We start from the raw sequence: 22,743 nt of genomic DNA, 5'->3' as shown, positions 1-22,743 counted from the left end.
CTGCTACTAGTAAGTCATAGTAGTATTTTTATTATTAATTAGACACAATGCAATATTAATCGGGAAGCTGTTTTATTGGCTATTGCAGAGACGTTTTTATTCCGTACATAACTTATTGACTGTATTTAAAAAAACAAAAAACAACATTTTCATTAAAGCCTGCTTTTATTTAACTTTACCTGCTGTAGTTAGGCTATTTAAACAAAAGGTTATGAACAATGTAGAATAAAAAAATAATAATAAAAAAAAAAACATTTGAAAACAACATGCATGAGGACCCAGGAAAAGACCTGAAGCACCAAGCTGACCGTAAAGGGTACATTTTCCTCACTGTTGCATATACCTTTGTTCATTTTGCACATACATATATAGTTATTTTACCTGGAACATGCTTCCTTATCCCCCCCCCCCCCCCCCCCACCCAGAGAAGAAGTGCATGGCTGTCTTAATAACCTGCATAACCACTGATTGTTGTTGATAGATCCCTTAATGTTCTACCATCTTCTACTGCCAGTTTCTAAAGTGTCTTGCGTAACCCAAGAAAAAAATGGTGCTACAGAATGTCAGCTTTAAAACAAGCTATAGCTTGGGGCTATTAGGTTTTTTTGTTTTGAAATTGGAAGCATTTATTTATTTATTTATTTATTTATTTTGTTATGCACTTGAAAGATACTTCATTACTCTAAAATAACTAGTAAGCAGAATTCAAATATAACTGAAAAAATAAAATACTTGCAAATTGTACATTAGCTGTGAGGGCAGTCACAGAGCAAGTCATAGAGCAACATGATAAGGTAAAAACATGGTAAGGTAAATGGTTTTGGCACAAAAAGAAACACAAAATATGCTTTGGATTTATAAACAATATGATCTACCATTCCAGTCTGTCAGGCAAAGAAATGGTTCACAAAGAAGCCAAATAATTATAGTCTAGATATACTGACCAGGAAAAAAAATACATCGGATGGGGTACAATTTGATCAGGATATTTTCCTATATGAAGTTCTTGTTTGTACTGCTGTCATACCATAGTTGTAAGCTCCAATAAAGTGAATCACAGATTGTTGAAGACAGACGGTTCCAGCCCAGGATCAGAATATTTACCTCTGTTTACTAGCATTGTATCTCTTTGCAGGTGGAGCAGGTTATAATGATAGTATTTCTTGCACATGAGTTATGGTGTAGGTAGGTAAGCCCTCTGTGGCAGAACTGATCAGCTAGTTTCTTCTACATTCGCACGCAGGTACCTTGATAAAAGTTTCAGCAGGCCACGATGACTTTGGGAGCACCACTGGAATGTCCAGTGAGTGGTGCTGAATTGGCAAGCAAGAGCATTTCTTTTCTGGCCACTGTCCAGGGTGGTGAACATGCCTCCAGGGCTGTTTAAAACATGTGTAAAATCTATAATGGGGACAGTGTGCAGGGCAATACCAAACTTTTATCATGCTGCAAAAGATTTGAGAATAAGGGATTACACTGTGTGTGGGTGTGGGTGTGTCTATATATATATATATATATATATATATATATATATATATATATATATATATATATATATATATATATATATACACACACTGTATAGTTGCACTGTACGTATTGGAAATAAAACTGATGAAGTGCGCAAATAATTACCCTAATAGATTTGTAACTAAAATGTCTTCATATTCTCATGAAAAACATTTGATTTCAAAGTAAATTATAAAACAATTTGTACTGCTGTTTTGTTTATTTAAGAAAAAAGGGTGTTTATTACAGGAACTGAATATTAATATTCAACTTTAAGCCCTAACATTTTTTACAAGTTACAACTCATTACAACAATCCCCTCATGATTGACATGTCTGCTCCATGTAGTTCATCATAAAACATCAAGAGGAAGTTTAATTTGTTGTAAATAAATCAATACATAAATAAATAAATAATGAACAAAATCTTTGGCCAAACTAGGGCCACATACATGTCCCCACATTTTTGTCATTAGTAATGTTGTTGCAAGAAAATATTGTTTTTGGGGTTCCATTTTAGTAAGTTGCCTTCTATTTCTTATAGTAGGATCAAACTGTTGAACACATTTTTTTTCTTACTGTACAGGAGATTTGAAACAAAAATAGTTACCTTGAGGCACTTTATAAGAATAGCAAAGAGAGTCCTTGCCAATCTTCCTTTCTAAGTCTTTCTTTCATCTATCTCTTAGAAGTAGACTGTAAATATTAATTGGAAGGCTGACTTATTTCCTTTGTCTTCTGTATCACATTTTGCAAGATGTTCTCAAAATTACTTGATAATAATAAATAAACCCCCAAATTTAAACAGTAGGTTTACACAAAAAAGACCCCCTACTCCTGTAAAAAACCTTAAAGTTTGTCTGTTTTTTCCAAATGAGACTCATATTCTTCAAATATTCCTGCCAGGGTTTTAAATCGAGGCCCCCACTCCCTGAGGTAATCATAATCCTCATCAGCGTCAGTAGCCAGTGACTCAATGGAGCTTAAAGACTCTGCTACAGAGCCATCACCTTCATAGGCATATGTTGCAAGTGAGTCATATGGGGGTGCACTGGAATTAATGTCATTCTCCTGCAGCCGCTGGTGAATGAAATCTCTGATGTCTGCACTTTCTTGGGAAATAGGTGGCTTGGGACAGGTCTCAGTCTCTGGCTTCACATCCCTTCGAAACGTGTTGTCTTTAATCACTTTGGGGTTCCTCAGGGTGCCCATGTCAAAAGCATGGGTATCTTCTTCTCCACCACCTTCATCATCATAGTGTATGACATTGTCACGGATGTCTTCCTTAGAGGTCATCAACGTTTCTTTCCTCTTTTGTCTCCTGAGCCCAACATAGAGTACCACGATCACTGCAAAAAGTACCAAAAAAAAAAATGATAAAGACAACCCTGAGTCAAAAATGTTGCAAATCCATTTTTATATGGTCGTGTTAGGTCTGCATACTGACCTATTGTATCCTGTTGTAAAATAACTATTAACTAAATAACAAACAGCTATCATGAAAATATCAATAATCTCAAGGGGTTTGTCTGACTATAACAAAATTAATGTTATTCTGTTAAAAAAAAACATTGACAGTATTACTAAAGCAATAAGGCACAATGGAAGGGGGTAACAATGAGGTGATCCAAGTTTTAAGGAACCTACAAGTGTTCTTGTGTTGCAGTTATCAAAAACAAATTAAAAAGCAAATAGTGGATTCATGGTACGTATTTGTGAAGGGTTTCATGTAAGAGCTTTAAATCATCAGTTTTATCAGAGCATGGTAACAATTAATTTACAAATAAAATAAAATAAAATAAAATAAATCAATTAATCGCATATTTTATATGGAGTATGGTAATACTCTGCCACAAAACACTGAGTAAAATAATACATTTGACATAAAAATTAATCTAAGTACTAGGACAGACATTAATTTATTATATTTAATTTTACTCACACATTTTTATTATATTTAATGTTACTCACATATTTTTATTAAGGCTCACTTGGACAATATTTCCCTCATTTAACACACATATTTTAATATTTGCAAATCCACTGCCTTCATTTGAGTGGTACTTAAAGAACTTGTTTATACCAGTCCTTGAAGTCTCTATGAACCTGCCTAACCTGGACCCGTGGAATGTATCCCAATCCAGAAAGGGCTGATGAGAAGAAAAGGGAAAAATAACTAACCCAAAAGTATAATGATGCATACAAGGATTGCTATCAGTGCCCCCGTGCTGAGCCCCACTGGTAAGAAGATTGCTTCAACATTGCAAGATAAGAGGGTGCCATCAGTAGCACATCCACAGACTCGAATGGTCAGAGTGTTTGTACTGCTCTGGACCGGATACCCGCTGTCTTCTATTACAACAGGCAGGAAATAGATCTCCTGCATTCTACGACTATAGCCGTTCCGTTTGGTTAGAATCCCAGCTGTGTTGTCTAAAACAAAATAGAACAAAGCAGCGTTAATACAGGCTGACACAGTCGCATCCACCACAGTGCTGATAAGAAGACTGTGATGAAAAAAGCTTGTAAAGATACACTGAGCTATCACGTGAAACAATATAGTGGCATCATGACATTCTACAGTACAATTTAAAAACAATGTTATGGATCAAAAATTAAACCCACGTACCAAATTAGAAGATCATAGCTGTGCTTCACATCCTTACCCATTAAGTAATTATATGGTTGTTTTTTTTTGGGGGGGGGGGTTGTCTTTATTATTCATGTAAGTGGAGTGTTGTTTGTGCCCAAGAAGTTATGGTTTCAACTTTGTTTCCATATTAAATTGTCCAATAATATATTGGCAATGTTGGGGTAGAGTGATGTCCTTTGGATCATAAACACTTTGTGACATTGTCTCTTTAAATATTTAAACAGTCTTTCAACAGGATTAGTATTTTAAATGATAAAAGGTGGGTCAACACGTACACATTTCCCCTGTGTACAATCAGAGTTATAATGTAATTTTTCAGCAGGCCTGGAGGCGCTGTGTGAGAATGCTGTCTGCTCTGCGGGGGATATCGGCTCCCTGTGGCCAACATCCTGGAACGTATTTTCGGTCTGAGGGCCTCCTGTTCCCATTCAGTTCCCATGGTGGTGGATTTTCCAAACCCTGTGTTACTATCTATTGTATGTATGTATTTTGTATATCTGTTGCTGCATTATATAAAAGGCTTATCCTTATTAATAACACAAATAATAATTCTGAACAACAATCTAAGGGTATAGAGCTGCATCAGTGAAGCTGCTTGGCGCCCATCTCTCTCTCTCTCTCTCTCTCTCTCTCTCTGTGTGTATGCTGAGAGTGCGTGTGGAGTGAGTGGTGTAAGTGTTTTCACTTATTTATTTTTGCGGTATTTATTTGGTTTAAAAGTATTATTTACTGTAGGTGTTTTTTTGTTAATTCCAGGGACAATATATGGCCAGTCTAGGGGGTAAGCCTCCCCAAACTTTAATTTTGATAAACTAACAAAGAAGGTACAGGCTAAAATAAAAGTCATTGCACAAGAGTTTGTGTCGGTGGAATCCTGTGCTCTTGCAATTGGAAAAGTTGTTGGATGTGAGAATGTGAAATGTGCTTCAAGAATGAGTAAAGCAGTCGCAGTTTTTCCCAAGTCGAGAAGACTTGGTAAATATAATACTTGAACAAGGTTTGGTGGTGAAGACACTCTTGAATGTTACCCAGAACTTTTGTAAGCATGAGCAATCCAGAGGTAACAGACCGTAGTTTATATTTTCAAAATACTTGTAGCAACAAGAATTAAACCAGGAAATTATTTATTATGAAGTGGTTCATAATATGGAATAGTTTGAACTTAATTAAAATACTTAATAGTTGCTATAAGCTTGCTTCAAATTCCAAATATCTAACCCTTCAATCAGTTCACAATAGAGCCAGCAGTTGTTGGAATACATACTTTGTCAAACAGGTTTTTTTTTTTTTACTTAGGAACAGGTGAAGGTTATTATTTTTTTTCTGAAACAAACACAATAAGGGGAGGCCTGGAGGAGTATTTTTTTTAAAGTAAATAACATCTAAACATGTCTATAAGAGACTGAGTATGTGTCAAGCAGTACACTGAATGTGCTCCTCCAGTAAGGGAAGGTTAGCCGACCCTGTCACTATTAATTTGTTCAGCTCATATTAACAAAGATTTTCTTGACATGAGTTGCCAGGAATTTAGAATCAAGGTGAACGGGTAAAGGTTTGTTTTCCTTTCTTGTTTCACCTTTACTTCTGTCATCCATTACTTATCAGACCTAAGATGTGTGTTAAATGATTGGTACCCCATTCATGCAACAGCATCATTAGCAAAGTTCATTACAAACAAACTTAACCTGCTATCCACAATGTTGATACAATTATTATTGCCTTTAGAATTTTGATATTTGCAATCAGTATGAGGGAAGCTAATATTATTGTGATCCAGGTTTAGGCAGGATATGTAAATCTGTCTTGTAGCAATGCAGTGACTGTCATGAGTGACATCAAATAGCATATTAGAAGGTCAACGCAGGCTGGGTATCAGATAAAAAGAGGTGTGATTTTGTTTGAAACTAGAACACACTAATGATGCAGTTCAATGATCATACAAAAAGGATTCCCCATAGAAAGTAATTAAAAGTTCTGCGATGACAGTCTTCATTGTGATTCAAAATATTTTTAGTCACACATCAATGTTTATTTCAAACCCCAGAGTTTGAGACCTCAACAGAGAATTATTGTATTATTTGGAGGCTGTGTGGTCCAGTGGTTAAAGAAAAGGGCTTGTAACCAGGAGGTCCCCGGTTCAAATCCCACCTCAGCCACTGACTCATTGTATGACCCTGAGCAAGTCACTTAACCTCCTTGTGCTCCGTCTTTCAGGTGAGACATAATTGTAAGTGACTCTGCAGCTGATGCAGAGTTCACACACCCTAGTCTCTGTAAGTCGCCTTGGATAAAGGCGTCTACTAAATAAACAAATAATAATAATAGTAGCACAATACACACTATTAGTTTCATCAGGATTTCAGTAAACTTTTTTTATTTAAGATGGTAAGGTGTACACTGCTGGAAAAAGATTGTTGTGAAATACAAGAGATGTGGAAACAAGTGCAGATTAAAGCATACTTACTTCCGTAATCGTAGACTGTAAAATTGTGTTTCGTGGTGGCCTCTGGGGGTAATTTAAAAAAGAATTTCTGACCAGCAGGTGGCAGATCTCTGTCATTCGCACTGACGGTTTGAATTAGCTGTATAAGGAAATAAAGTTAAGGTTATGTCTGTTCAATGTATAAAAAAGGAAAAGTGCATTTGGGCACTGTACTGCACAAAGCTATTGAGTTAATGGCATCATTTTAGCATCAGCCAACCTCACTGAGCAATGTCCAAGGCTTTTAAGTGTAGCCTTGAAATTGCAGTAACTTCTGGTTTTTAAAGTTAAAAAAAAATATATATATATATTTTACTGCGGGAAGCTTCTCAACTTTTGTCTTTAATTTAATGACCATATACTGAATGTCTGTTATATCTTTGTATTGGTATTTTGCAAATGTAAGGTTATTGTTCTCTTTAAGCCTACAATGTATTGATTTTGTAGAACATTAACTGACAGCTGGAAAACGTAGACAGCAGTTGTGTTTTATAAACTATAACAATTTATATATATATATATATATAATATATATATATATATATATAAAATCTTTTTCTACATTTAGATATTTTTTGTTTTGGATGAGGCGTCCATTGCAATGGATTTTCACTTGAGATATATGAGTATTCATTATAAAAAACTTAATTAAAAACAGTAATGGTTTAAGCTTGAAGCCACAAATGTCAAGAAATCCATTACAAAAACAATGGTATTAACTTCAATGGTGCAGCTTGAAGTCACAAAGGTCAAGAAATGCTGTACCACCTATAGCTATTAGGTATTTAGCAGATACTGAGATGTGATGGGCAGGTAGCATTCAATGATAAGGGAGGCAGTGAATATTATTTTTAAAACCTTAGCAACAACACCTTAAACAGGATCAGAAATCCCATATACACAATATCTAGCACATAATATATGCCGTTGAAGTGGCCTGAAATCCATGAGCTGCATTGAGCCGATATCCAAGTATGATGAAAAATAACGTTATAATTTGCATTGTACACAGGGGAAAGTTTAAAGAGACAATGCTACAAAGTGTTTATGTTTCAAAGCACAGCACTCTACCCCCAACCATTGTCAAGATATTAATGGTTGAAAATTGGACTTAAGCAAAGTTGAAACTATAACTATGGTGGCACTGTCATGCCGCAATAATAGTTTTATACAAGTTTATCATTATATTTTTTTGTATGCAGTGGATTTCTTACTTTTTCACTTGTGGAATGTGGGATCTGGGTTGACCAGAAATTACATCTTCCCTCATCCCTGATTTGTGCATAATTACTGTTGTGCAGGGTTGGAGTTTGATATATAAATATGTCAGGAACCCATTGGAGAAAAATAAAACAAACATGAAAATCTTAAGTAGGAAGGGAGGGTGGAAGGGAGGAGATGAGATGCTACTTTTTCTGTCTATAGTCTGTAGTGCTGTTGTAATTAGAGCCATTTGTAGTTACAGTGTTTTACTGTACTCTTCAAACGTACTACATCCTCCTATCAAGCCTTAATAAAACCCTTCTTTAGAATAATTGTTTTACTATAAAGAACAAATTAGTGTATGAAATAAACAGTCACGCAGTCTCCAAATAGCTCAATTGTAGTTACATCAAACAATGTACAGTAAAAAATAAAAAAAAGTCAGATTGAATATTTGTTAAAGTCTGTTTCTATGAGTAGGAGCTGTACGATTAAAACTCAACAACAATCCTGAAAAATTACAACAAATGTGTGCAAGATGAGAAAGATTTAGTTTCAGTGTCTAAAGCAGACATTCTTTGTTCTTCCGACATTACGTGCGGCTGGAGGCACAGCTCGCTGTAGGTCTTTCATTAGTCCCCCAGTTGTGGTACCAAATCTAACTCTGGTTATGCAATTCAGTCTAATATGCCTACATCTGTAAATGTGCCAACAGCTATTTTCACAGGTGGCTTTATTTAAAGTCTCATAGTGCCCCGGGGGTGGACTGTCATAGCTTACAGGGCCATCATGAGCCACTTTAGATTTGTAAAATACTCCAGAACGATGTGTAACAGCAGTTAGCGTTTTGTTGCAATTCTAAAATTCCTGCAGGAGTGGAGAAGGTCTTTTTTTGTTTTGTTTTCATACTAGACAGTTTTACACTGCACTGATGGTAAGTTGCAGCATCATTAAAAAGAAAAAAATATTATGAACAAAACCCTGTAATCCCACTTGAAGTATCTGATGGAAGGATGTAAAGCACTGGAGCTTTGCATTCAAGCTTTATATCTATGTCATAATCCCCTTCACACTTGCTTTATTGTGGGCTGTCAAGAACATTTTGTAATTAAAAATCTATATTTCAGGAGTGTCCATGGACTGATTCTGATTGTGGCAGACACCAGTTGTTCAATGACCTTTTCCAGTGTCACACGGTTTGTTCAGTAAATAAACTAAATATTTATTAAAGGTTGCATACATCCATCTTATACTCTATAAGCAGTTACCAAAGCCATGGCTACCATTTCATTTCAGCTTGTTTAAAGATGTACAGTTCTGTAAAATAATAATGTATTGGGATTTTTGTATATATTATATCTACATATATTTAAACGTATTTATAAAACAAAACATAGAAAAGATGGTTGATACCTGGTTTGTCTTAGAATTTTCACATACAAAAGTCTCATACGGTATTGACAATTCTGGGGGAAACTCATTAACATCCAACACATGGACGATGACTGCAACTTTGCTGGAAAGCACAGGATTATCTACATTAAAAAACAAATACATATAAACAGTTAATAAACAGTGATGAAAAAGCAATTCTCTGAGCAGACTTTTTCTTTAATGTACGTGTTTTAAATACATATATATATATATCATATATATCCTGCAACCCCCCCCCCCCCCCCCCTAAACTTTAAGCCATCTTCATGTTTAGGGTCTGAAAATCATATGTGAGACCATCTCAGAGGGTGGCCCAGAAATGACTAAAATCTTCCCTAGGTGTCCTGTACATGCAAGCAGTCCTTGAAACAACCTTAACAAATATACATGGATGACTGTAAATGAACATGCAATTGCCAATAGTACTCATACATTAAAATAAAACTGTTTGAGGTAATTCATCCTGTTTCTGATGACTTCTTGGGTCAACAAGCATGTGCACTCACACATTAAATAATGCATTAAATAATCAATTAAAAAATATATTGCATCAATATATAAAATATACAAATATGCAAATCGGTGATCATCAATAACAGTAAAGTGATGTCCTCTTGAGCAACTATTTATTTATTTTTAATGTTCAAGAAGTGTATATAATGAAAGAGAGATGTGGAGAAATAAAAATGAAGCTGAACATGAATTACAGTTTGCCCTTTGTTACACAGTGAATGAGCAACATCTAGTGGTTTAATGGTATGCTACAGCTCTGAAAGGGTACATTACTTAGCAGTATGTATGGAGCTCTTGAGTTCCAGGTATAATTAAGAGAGTTAACATTTTCACAATGTTAAACAAATAAACTTCAATTTGAACAGGCCTGAAAACAGCTGTTTAACTACGGTATGCCAAACACAGCACAGCTGCAATTTCCTCAGGCATCGTAAAAGATTACTTTAAATATATTGTGTTACCATACCCAAAGCTTACATATCTATTTGGTTGATGCTTGCTATACTGTTAAGGACGTATAGACACCAAAAGAAAATGTTTTCATATTTCCAATTGTGAAAATGTGTGCTGAGGCAAAAGAAAATGTTAAACAGGAATTTGTATCATCCCTGAAGCAGTTGATGTTTTATAAGCTACTGGAGTCTGAATCAACTCCACTACGGCACTACATAATAACTGGTGTCTTTATAGCATTGCTGTATATATTGCTTTGATCAATTCTCAGAGTTATTTAGTAGTGGGTGTAAGTCACAGTTTATGTAAGTTATGGCAGTTTTAGAGCCCTGTTATGTTATTTTTCTGTTTAAGATGATGTAATACTCTTAATAAATAGAGCTGGTCTATGTATGCATGCTGGATTCTCAGGTAAGGATGTGTATGGTTAAACACTTCAAGCTGAATTGTTGTACATACCATGGTCATATGGTTAACATAAACCTACCCCAATGACGTGACATTTTTAAATATCTATTAAATCAGAAGCTTGCAAGGGGGGGGGGGGGCAACGGCCACACTGCAAAATTTCAATCACACACTCAAAACACTGCCACATGAATACATCTGCTGCTAAAAGGCACAAGTAAACCTCATTACTTTATGAAAAAGTGCCTATGGCCACTGTTTCCTGCGAAGAAACGGCAATGGCAAGGAATGAAAAAAAAAAGTAAAAAATAAATAAAATGTGGTGTCAACTTTATGTACTATTTGGGAATAAAGAAAACAACGTTTAACTTGAACTGCTATTTGGCATCCTTACAAGTTGTAACGTCTTGCTGTAAAATAAAGGCATGCACACAGGGGCCATGCCCCCTGCCCCTGTTGCTATGCTGTCTCTGCTTGCATTCTGAGCAATATTACCTTTTGAAAATGAATGAATATCTGAACGAATATTTAAATTATGAACGAAAATTCAAACATAAAAATCCTGTGTTCGTCCCAGCACTAATTACAGGTGATAAATTGCAGGCAAATGATAGCTGAGACAAACGAGAAAAAGGTGTCGATAATTAAAAAGGTGTTGATAATTCATTCTAAAACGTCTATGAATTAAACTACTAGTAGTCATTTGTAATAATTGAGTTTATACAATTTATATTAAAGACTAACTGTGGTGTGATAGTTTTGTAATTAAGTGATAAAAAGGGTAAGTTTTATCGATTTTAAAAACCGTACCAGCTGAAAGCTTACAGCTTCAGTTTAGAAAGCAATCTATATTGTGTCCCAGGGAAAAGCCAGACACAACTAACACCATTAACTCCTGTGCCTGACCTTGACAAACCATACAACCTATTCTGAGTTTCTCTAACAGTATTTACATGTTAACTGATTTTTAAGATCAAAAGAATTATGTGAAGTTTTTCTTTTCTGTGCCATATAAATAAGGTGCTCAGGATTTGTTCCCCCTTTGTTTGGTCCTAAGTTTTCTTTGACAGAAACAGCACTCTATAGGTCCGTCTCTCCTCCATGTTTCCTTCCAGTAAGAGTCTGCAGCAACTCCATGCTCACTGATTGTCCCTTTCAGAGGGAACACAGGTAAGAAGTCAAATTAATTGAAATTAAAACTGCAACTGCGTAATGAATGCGAGCAGTGAACAGTGTACAAAAAGTGAGTCAGATAATGGATAGTAAAATTGTAGGGACACGTTTTAGAAAAACACTGACATACAGTAGGAATAATACTAGGTCAGTTGCAATATGTGGCCTAAAGGTGGCCCTAAAACATGTACAAATGTGGCTTAACTCATGCACACACTCAAGAACGATCTTGACTTGAGATTAACTGGTTTATTAAAGAATATCTGTATTTTAGATAAATTACTCTGTCAGTACAAAGTCTGGTGTCTCAAGCAACAAACATTGCCTTCACATACCAATCAATAGATGCTGTAATCACAAGGCATTTATTTTTTGAATTCTGCCTGCAATATATAGAAAGTTCCTACTAATGCAATCAATAATGTTTTATATTCCAAGACAATACAATACTGTTCATATAAAATCGGCCATTTAATACAATGATTTAAATGTATAATATGTGGTTGTTGACAATAAAAGGAACATGTAATTCCCCATAAATTAGTATTGATTATTTGTCATACTTACTAACTTTAGTTGCAACAATGGATATATTGTGCTGTGCCATGTTCTCTCGGTCCAAGAGTTCCTTTGTAGCGATGGTTCCTTCCACTGGATCAATTTCAAAATAACTGTCCAAATCACTCTTCCAATCAATAGAATACCTGAGGAATCACAAGATTTTGTTTTTATGAATATATACAAAACATGAAATACATTTTTTATAAAACAGACCACAGCAATTGCATTGTTTATATTAGTGGTAGTTTGCTTATTTTTATTGTGAGTACAGTATGCATGTCCTCACTCTTTTTTTCTTCACAATTTAAATCTGCAGTGTCCCACAATCTTGTTAGACTAGAATATAATTCCTGATGGTTTACTAAATTATTCCATAGTGTAGTCTCATGTGCATACTCTTTATCAGAACGCGGACCGTGTTACATAGGAGCTTTATTTATACAGTATCACCCACATATACAGTAGAACCTGGTTTTTGCAAGCATATTTTGCATGTGTTTTTTTTTTCACCATGTTGTGTGCAGTGTTTAAAAGGGTGGGTATCGGTAAAATCAGACCAAAACTACTGTAGATCGACCTAAGCATTATCTGACGTAAGTAAATTGAATGAAAGTCGACTTGGGCCACAGTGAAATCAGAGGTAAATCTGGTCAGCTACAGAATCATAATTTCCCTAACCTTTACAAAAGAAGTGGAATTTTCAGCACCAGATGAATTATCAACACCACTAGAATACTTCACCAAGTTTTTTGACAATTAATTGTTTGAGCTCATAGGCAGTCAAACCAATCTGCAGTAAAGCACATAACATGCATAGTATAAGCATGGAAAACTGCATATTTAGGCCCACTGTTTATATTTACTGTGGTGTCAAACAAAACTTGTGTTATTAAAATGCCATCTCTTCTCTAATTCTCTAATAAAATGCAGCGTACTGGAAAAGGGGCTTTGTATAAATATGAATAATGTTTATCATTTTGCACAGTCATTATGCAAAATGCTTGATAAACAATTGTACCAAACCTAACGCTCCAATGCTGAATGATTCAGACTGACAGTGCTGGAGTGTAATTGGTTATAGTAATTTGATTACAAAAGCCTTGAACAAGTAATTACAACAATTACTCTTCAAGTAATGTGATACAGACATTTTATAATTAATTACATTTTATAAAACAACGTGAGAAAGTTCAGTGCAGGCAAGTCAAAAAGACTGAAATGGCCTTTTTATAAACCACACATCAAACTACAAACCAAATTTAACTTCCAGAGAGATCACATTATATTCTCTATGTCGACTTCCAGAGAATGTTTTATATTTTAATTGGTATTATCACAGCATTACTCCCACTGCACCAAAAATAACCTGTATGTGCAGAACAAAGTAATTTAATACCTGCTTACAAAAACACATGCTAAAGGGAATTACGGCACACCACTACAACTTAGAATCATTTAAAGAATCCATGAAATGTAAACTAACATTGAATGTGAAATATTAATATCAGGTTTCTTTTTTAAATATGTTGCAGTCACATGATAACTCAGCAACTTTCCAGTCTGTTATGAAACAGCATAGCCTTTTTTCAGTGCAAAGATGGTCTGTACTTGCATTTGTTTTCTCTACGTACTTGCAGTTTATTGCAAGTCTGTTAATGAACCACAGCCTGCACAATGCCCCAGGGTCTAGCCAGGAAACTTTTGTGTGTCGTAGTTGACGATGTACGTCCCTTTTTTCACGTAAATGGCGTTTAAGACTGCTGCTATCCAGAAAGCGGAGTTTGTGGGTTGTGGGTGTTCCTCAGTACATGCTGCTATGAGTCTGTTTAGCTCCTATTCTCCCTGAAGAATTGTTGTTTGCTTTTCTGAATGCCACCAAGAACACATGTGGAATTAACTTTTCCTTAAGTAACTGTTATTTGTGTTTATTCTTACTTGTTTATAACTGAAAAAGTATGATATAGGTACTGCTGCTTACAATTACATGGTATATGTTTATATACCCCAATGTAACACAATATTGATTTTACAATGCTGTTCAGTTTACTGCAGAAGGTTGTTTCCTAAAAAATGGCAGCATGCCTTACTTAAAACCTTGATTAAGAGTTTGTACACGTGCAGCCAGGTATCCCAATTTCAAAAAAAAAAAAAAGACATGTTCTAAGTCCATCTCTGTTCCAATGCACAGTTGTAGTGGATGCCTACATTGGTCAAGTCTAAAGCAGTCATGCTTGACATTACCTATATTGTCCACTGAAGCCACAGATTAAATAACTTCTTTGTGGATTTGTATTTGAACCTGAATAGGTTTAGAAATTACTTTAGATTACGCAGAATAAAAAAAAACAACAACAAACAAACAATGGTTCAGTGGTTAATGCAATAGTCTCATCTATCAATTTAATTTTGGTGCATGTAAGTCCCAGTGGAGTAAAATACAGAATACAGTATTCTAAAAGCATCATTCTGTGTGTATCAGAAATTATTTGGCAGCCTTGATCTCACTTAAAATTCTGAGTGGTGCATCACTGCACTTTTTAACTGAATCTCCAAAAGAATAATGTCAAACAGACTGCAGAAAAAAATTTGAAAACAGCTGAAGCACGCTAAATCTATTTATTTAGCATCAAAAACAGAATGCTATCACGTTTGTTTTATTAAAAGAAATATGTATATGAAAACTGATATGCAAAACATTGCTTTACAAATACTTACACACAGTATATTGATTATGTAATTAGTTAAGTTGTAGTAACTTAACTAATCGAACCTGCGAATGCGAGTGATGCGACCTCGCAAGGTTTGTTGGTCGTCTTCTCTTTCAGGGAACCGGGGTTACATATGTAACCTATCTTCCCTTTCAATTCGAAGACGACCAACAACAATACTTTTGGGAAAGTATACCAAAGCCGTCATGAGGGAGCGTGAGTGGAGACAGCAGATGAGAGACGTCTCGCTACCACCAAACTAATTTTTGTGGTGTGAGCGTGCAACCTCAAGGACCCTTGTGCCTAATGAAGGCATAGAGAGATCTACCACATTAAGTCGGTAGAACCTAGTGAATGTATGCAGAGTAGCCCAGCTAGCCGCAGTACAAATATCAGTCAATGAAGCTCCTCTAAAGAGGGCCCATGACGTAGCCACTCCTCTGTTAGAGCGCGGCCACCTGCCCAGGTGGGGGCAGGCTGGCATCAATATATGCAGCCGAAACTGTGTTCACAATCCAGTGAGACAGTTGCTACTTCGAGAGGGCTTGACCCAGGGTCCTTTCACCATGACAGAAGAAGAGCTGGTCCGACTGAAACAGCGCTCTCGTCCTATTCACATAACCTCTCAACGCCCGAACCAGGCAGAGGAATTCAATCTCCGATAGTTCCACTGACTGGTTTAAGTGGAAAGCGGGGTTGCTGACATGCAGATATAGCTGCTAGGTACACCTCTAGCAGATCTTGCAGAAACTGTAAAATAAGTAATGCCACCAGGAGAACGGTCGCCACTTTTGTCTGGACTTTCTCTAGGAAGGCTGGGAGCAACAGTATCAACAGGAATGTGTACAAGAGTGTCCTGGGCCACTCATGGGCTAGGGTGTCGACGCCTAGTGGACCGCCACAGCGGTGGAGGGAGAACCATAGGGGGCAGTGGGTCGTCTCTGCCATGGCAAAAAGATCGACTCTGGCCCTACCTAAACGTTCCCAAATGCGCTCTACCACCTGAGGGTGGAGTCGCCATTCTTACGGGTGAGGACCCTCCCTCGAGAGGAGGTCCGCCGCCCAATTCACTACTCCAGGGAGTGAACAGCCCGGAGGTTATAACAGATTCCTCTTTGCCCAGCTCAATAGCCGGAAGGCTATGCGGTGCAACCACAGGGACCAAAGCCCTCCCTGGCGGTTGACATACTCTACTAAAGACACGTTGTCCGTGCTGACAAGGACATGTCTCCTCTGGAGCACTGGAAGGAAATGCTGGAGAGCGAGGTAAATCGCTCGCAGTTCCAGCGTATTTATGTGCAGGGATGTCCAGCTACCCGACCAGGACCCGCAGACTCCGCTGCCTGCAGACCGCACCCCAACCCGAGTTGGATGCATCTGTCATCACCACAAGCCTTCAGGGGCCCTGCTGGAGCTGCTGAGGCTGAGGTGGAGCCTGCTTTGGAAGCTGCCTAGGATGGCGTTGGAACTGCCTCATCCCTCCACAGGACGTGCAGGGGTGAAATTTGGGCATTGTTATTGAAGTGCCGAGGTGAAGCATCAAGGCACGGAGCGTCTAAGCACCACGGGTGCCAAAGCACCAAGGCTCTGAGGCACTGGGTAAGGGTGTCTATCCTGGGCCGTGCGCAGTCACACAACCGGTGCAGTGTGTACCTCGCAGCAAAATGGAGCACCTCCTACAGGCGGAGGGCATCAAGGCACCAAGCACTGAAGGCGCAAGCACCGAGGGTACTGGGCAAGCGTGCCTAGTGTGGACCACATGCTGTCACAACTGGGGCAGTGCATAGCTTGCAATGGAGTGGTGCACCGCCTACAAACAGAGGTGCTTAGTCTAGACCACGTACAGTCACACAACTGGGGCTGCGCATACATGCAACAGGGTGGAGCACAGCCTACAGACAGAGGGCACCGAGGCACCAAAGCACCGAGAACCAAGGGTACTGGGCAAGCGTGCCTAGTCAGGACCACGTGCAGTCAAACAACCGGGGCAGCGGAGTGGAGCACTGCCTACAGACAGTGGGGCACCGGGGGCACTGAAGCACCAATGCACCAAGCACCAGTTGCACTGAGGCGAGCTGAGACAAGCCGGCAGAGCCAACTCAACAGTGGGTTGGAGTAGAGCTGGGTCCCGGTGGAGGAATCACGCGTGTCTTTTTTTTTTTTTAACTGCACGGCAGTAAGAAAACACACACACACAACAAGAGCTGTGAGGGTAGAAAGTCACTGCTCGGTGAACTGTGAGATTTTTGGCTGAGTGCACCGAGAGGGTGGGTCGAGACAATCCGGCGGAATTATTATTTTTTAGCTGCAAATAGCAGAGGAAAAAACACAAAACAGCAAGTTCTGAAGGTTAGAAAGCTGACTACAACCGCAAAGCGATGTAGGCTGTTGAAAAGAAAAAGTTAAACGCAGCACAGTTGCACAGCGTTTATAGCTCGGTTCACAGAAACTAAGTTTCTGATTCCAGGGAAGTGGCAAGCTGACTTCCAGCAATGAATTGCAGGCAATAAATTGCAGGGGAACTCCAGACAACTCGAGTGAGAGCTTGTTTACACAGACTCAATCACAGCAACTGGCCAGGTTAGTTATACCTACCTTACTTACCTGATGTGAGAAGCAAAAGAGAACATGATCTCTGCGGAGTGACTACTTATTCCCTCGGTAAGAGGGACTGAGGACGTCACTCCCCAGAGGAGCCTATTGGCAGCTCTGACATAAAATGCTCAGTAAATACCTGACCTGTGGCAGGCATATCCCAAAAGTATTGTTGTTGGTTGTCTTCGAATTGAAAAGGAACAGTGTATTGCCCTGCATTGCAGCAAAGCTTGTGTTTGTAGCACCTTTCTATTTGTGTTCAACTGCTAGATATTTAAGTGCCTATTTAGAAACAAAAATGACACCTAGGCTGCCAAATGAACACTTCACTGTATCAATCATGAACAAAATATTGTATCATGAAATACATTAACATTTGATGTTTCTTCAGAAGTTTTTTATATAGTTTAGTAAGCCATGCATACAGGTATGTTATGATATATTCCGAAGAAAATAACGTGTTCAAACTAAGAATTTACCTTACTGGACTGCTACCAGCATCCAGGTCTTCAGCGGTCACTGCCCCTATAATAATGCCAACAGGGGAATCTTCATACACGTCCATCGTGTAAGAAGGTTTGGTGAATACCGGAGGCTCATCCACATCCAAAATATTAATCTTGACAGTAGCTGTGTCTTTATATGGTCCAAAGGCATGAAACCGATGGTCTAGATGAGCATTAGATGCTTCCACTTTGAAAGTATATGCCTTTTTTGTTTCAAAGTCTAATGGCTGGAACACAAGACACATAAATAGGAATTATCATTCTCCCCCACATGTACACCAACAGTCATATCTATATGTAAACTCCTGTTCCATTTGGAATTAATGAGATTTGCAACTTGCTGTCTACTAATAATCAAGCATTTTCATTGAACATCCTGTATACTGGGTTGTCTATTATCTTTCAGTGTCTGTAAACAATATTTGTTACATTTTGTAATCATCACAGAAGGAATAACCATCACTGTCTAGTACTTTTTTTCTATATTGGGGCTCATCTATTACGTTCTATTCAAGCTGCTGTTTGTAAATCAAAGATTTGAAAAACCAATGTCCACTGAGTTAATAATCCATGGGTGTTTTCTTGAATTTCAGAATTCATCTTGGAGACACAGGTGGGCTCTGCATAGCTAAGAAAAGAAAATTGATTTTAAGAAAGAGCATTAAAACAAACTGGGCTTTGATTCTAAATCAAATCTGTCCAAAAAAAAACATAACAGCTGTGACAGTGATATCAGCAGGCATCAATAGTCTATGAGCATGACCTCCATTTCAGAGGAATTAAACTGCAGTTTTGATGCCCCAAAAGCAAACCGAAAGTATTGGGACAGCATGAGTATATCAACATTATTTGTGTGTAGTCAGTTTAGCAACAAAACAATACACTGAAATGTCGAATCTGTCTACCAGTATTGGAGTGTTACATTGTGTAGATAAGAGTCACTAAAGCCTAAGTCTGCTATTTTCAAAATAGTTTGTATAAAAATACATCATTCTGGTAGGTCACTGTGGTCTCTTGTAAACTGCCTTTGCATGTTTCTCTGGGCATCTTTTTCCTGTGAAGTATGAATTGAAGCTTTGCAACTGCTGTAAAAAAAGCCAACAAGGTCACCACTGCCGTTGGGAGACCTATTATGTACTGTATACACCTGGCTTTCATTCCTACAGTATATCAGTGTGCTGCTAAATGTCTTTTGACTTGTATCGGGCTAACTCCAAAGCATTGTATGAGGGGAAACACAAAAATTTTATACAAGTAATTCAGAAAGTAAGGAGACAATGTGATAGTCAAATCATCCACAAACCAGCCACAATACAGATATATTGTACTGTAGGCTAATTCTTTAAAATAATCCCAATTTACACTACTGCACTGTCCTGGTGTGACACAAGGTTGCATATGCCTGTAGAGAAGAGGTCAAGGCTATAGCGCAGAAGGGTCTTTGATAGATGTACAAGCGTTTTTTCTCTACAGGCATCTACAACCTTGTGTCACGCTTGGTAAGACAGCTAGTGTGGAGAGGGATTATGTAGAGGCTGCTTAATGTCTCCCACTTCAGTCTCAGGTAGACTTTTATCAATCTGCTTTATGTTTCTGTTTACTTGGTATGTTTTGTCTCAACCTAAAGACTATCTACATAGACCAGTAAATATTGCTCATACTCGACGGCTGTCTCGTTGTTTGATGGTTGTGCAGCAAAAATCCTAAACAGAAGGTACAGTTCAGAACCGAAAATAAATAAAGGAATACATGACAGTATATATTTATATAGTTTAAACACATGTTGTGTTTAAACTGTATAAAGCAGTGTGGAGTAGTGGTTAGGGCTCTGGACTCTTGAGCAGAGGGTCGTGGGTTCAATCCCAGGTGGGGGACACTGCTGCTGTACCCTTGAGCAAGGTACTTTACCTAGATTGCTCCAGTAAAAACCCAACTGTATAAATGGGTAATTGTATGTAAAGAATCATGTAATTGTAAGTAAAAATAATGTGATATCTTGTAACAATTGTAAGTTGCCCTGGATAATAGCGTCTGCTAAGAAATAAATAATAATAATAATAATAATAATAATAATAATAATAATAATAATAATGTTGTATGCACATTTATAGGTATGGAATAGTTTTGTATTATTATAATAGCACCAGTTTGTATTTTTTTTTGTTATTTTGGTTTCAGTTTAATTTACAGGTCAGACAGTTATCAAACATACCGTACATTTTTGGGAGGTGTATATTTATTTATTTATTTATTTTTCTTTCGATTTTACCTCTGTTCCTATACAAAATATTATTGTCCCAAATTCTGTTACAGTATATGAACCATATTTTCCTTTCAATCCTACCAATTATGAAATGTTTACGTTTCCAAAACAACACAACCTGGGAAATGTGCTTTAAAGAAAGCTTGCTCCTTTGTGATGTCATCAGCCTGTGTGCGCTTCTATCAAATCTGTAGGAGGCAGAACTGCTTTGGACACATAATTTCCCCTGAGAAAAAAATTATTTACAAAAAACAATATGTGCCATCAAAATCTCAGTTTGTTTTTCCCCATATGTCTAAGCAAAGTTGCCTAGCCAAGTTGCAAGTACAATGCTACAGAAATGAGCTCTAGGCAAGCTTCAATTAATACATTTTAATGAAGGGCACATCATTAAATATCAATTGACATTTGGAATACTCTAGAAATGTCATTATTAAAGTAATTTGTGAGCCAAAAAGTCATTATTGATAGTCATCGTTTGTAAGAGTTCTTTAAAGCACACTAATACGATGCATTTAAAATCCCTATCTCCAGGCAGATAGTTTTCATTCAGGTTTTTTTTTCTGAATGTAAAATATGTATCGTTTCATGTAAAGATTCCATTTTTGTCTTAGATCTTTTTGCCCGTCCATTTGTAAGTTTTTACAAAGACTTTAAAAATATAAAACCTGCATGAAGCTGAAGCTGTTCCGTTTATTGGTAGTCGGTAAAATATCACTGAAAATATTTCCACGTTTTTCCACATGTTTTGGTATAACCTAGTTATGATGGCCTGTACTCACATAGTTTAATATCAGAGTGCCTGTCTCATCTATGATCATATTACATTTCATTGAGACAGAAAGTATTTAATTTACACCATATGCACAGGTGCGCCCTAAAGTTGCTACCCAAGAAATCAATCAAATTCTGTGTGAAATATATCAATAAAAAGTGAATTTTGTCTAAATTAGTTTGTGCTGGGCTAAGCGATTTTAATAATACATGTCTGTATAAGTGAGATCTTTTTTTCTGTTTTTGATTAAAGTATTTCTCTGGGAAGGTGATGGATTTTACACAGTGGTGTAGTGGTAAATAAAAAAGTGGGTAAACTCCCCTGTTTGGCGCTCCAGGCCATTGTTTCCGATTTTTAAATTGCCATTAAAATGGATTTGTAGGGACATTAACAACACTTTTTTAAAGAACTATTTTAAGGATTTTGTAAAATCACAAACTGAAGAAGAGCCTTCAAAGCAAACAAAGTGTGCACTATATATATATATATATATATATATATATATATATATATATATATATATATATATATATGAAGGGTGGGCCTTGCACTGTCTGGATCTAGTGTCATTGACAGAACGGTGCTTTTGGAGCCACGAGCTGACGTACTTTTTTGGTTCAAATAGTGCAGTGGGGGGTCCATTCAAATTAATCATCATCAAACTGGCAATATTTGACACTAACAGAGCTGCTCTCATATCGCTTGCAATGTTATTCATGAGGCTAAAACCTCTTTCACAATCTGCAGTGCTACATGGAAAAGTCTGCACACAGAGCAAAAGTGGTTTCAAGCCCTCAGGGTCACTGTTGGGTTTTTTTTAGATAGTCTCGCATTCCATTAATGGCTTGTTCTGTACTCAAACTGAAGCGTCTCCACAGTCTTCTCATTTGTTCCTCACCATGGCAAACACTTGGAGTTGATGGCTATCTACTTGAATCCAAGATGCTGAGATCTGCCTGTATGAAAAGCACTTTTCCATATTGTTAATGAGACTCTGAAGAAGCTGTCCAACATTAATACATTTCAACTTTGGATTTGGCTTCAGAGTAATTGATCTGAATTCTACCAAGTCTTTGGCTTTCAAAGCCTCTACATATTTTTCTCCTGGGGAGTCCTTGAAGGAGGCTAACACTCTAATAGTCTGTTTCACTAAATGTTCAGTCCTGAGAAGGGTCATAGAATGAGCCTGAAGCTCCTGAGACAAATTAACTAGCTCATAGAGCACATCATTCATCAGGGCAAGGTCACAGAGGGATTTTGAAGCGGTCTGCTAAACCTCAATATATTTGCCTTTCCTTGCCGTTTCTTAGATCATCAGAATCAGCATTTTCAAAATGCTTACAAAGGGCCCCAAATGTCACCTATACTGATCGTACTGTCCTAAAACTGCTAGCCACCCAGCGTACATCTAAGATTCGTCCAATGCGTAAGATTTGGGATCCTACTTCTGCTGCTGCTTCATTGAGCTCACATTCATTTTTGTTTGACTGGCTGTAAATATTATGGAG

The 22,743-nt window shown here is 37.4% G+C and overlaps 1 protein-coding gene across 3 annotated transcripts in view; it reads right to left on the bottom strand.

Moving 5' to 3' along the window:
* Positions 1-1,591: 1,591 nt before the first annotated feature.
* Positions 1,592-22,743, bottom strand: part of LOC117399447 (cadherin-12-like) — a 103,532-nt gene continuing 82,380 nt past the window's right edge. For 2 of the 3 annotated variants that reach the window (XM_033998604.3, XM_033998603.3), the window contains 6 exons: positions 18,171-18,424; positions 12,395-12,531; positions 9,260-9,381; positions 6,626-6,743; positions 3,690-3,941; positions 1,592-2,857 (listed from right to left, as the gene is read on the bottom strand). In XM_033998604.3, the coding sequence (XP_033854495.1) occupies positions 2,358-2,857; positions 3,690-3,941; positions 6,626-6,743; positions 9,260-9,381; positions 12,395-12,531; positions 18,171-18,424 (1,383 nt within the window). In that variant the 3' untranslated portion in view covers positions 1,592-2,357. Of the gene's footprint in view, positions 2,858-3,689; positions 3,942-6,625; positions 6,744-9,259; positions 9,382-12,394; positions 12,532-18,170; positions 18,425-22,743 lie in introns of those variants that run through there. The other variant, XM_059023101.1, reaches the window with a different exon arrangement.

This window comes from Acipenser ruthenus, chromosome 4 (assembly GCF_902713425.1).
Source record: "Acipenser ruthenus chromosome 4, fAciRut3.2 maternal haplotype, whole genome shotgun sequence".
Classification (NCBI taxonomy): Eukaryota; Metazoa; Chordata; class Actinopteri; order Acipenseriformes; family Acipenseridae; genus Acipenser; species Acipenser ruthenus.
This window is presented reverse-complemented; position numbering and strand designations above follow the sequence as displayed.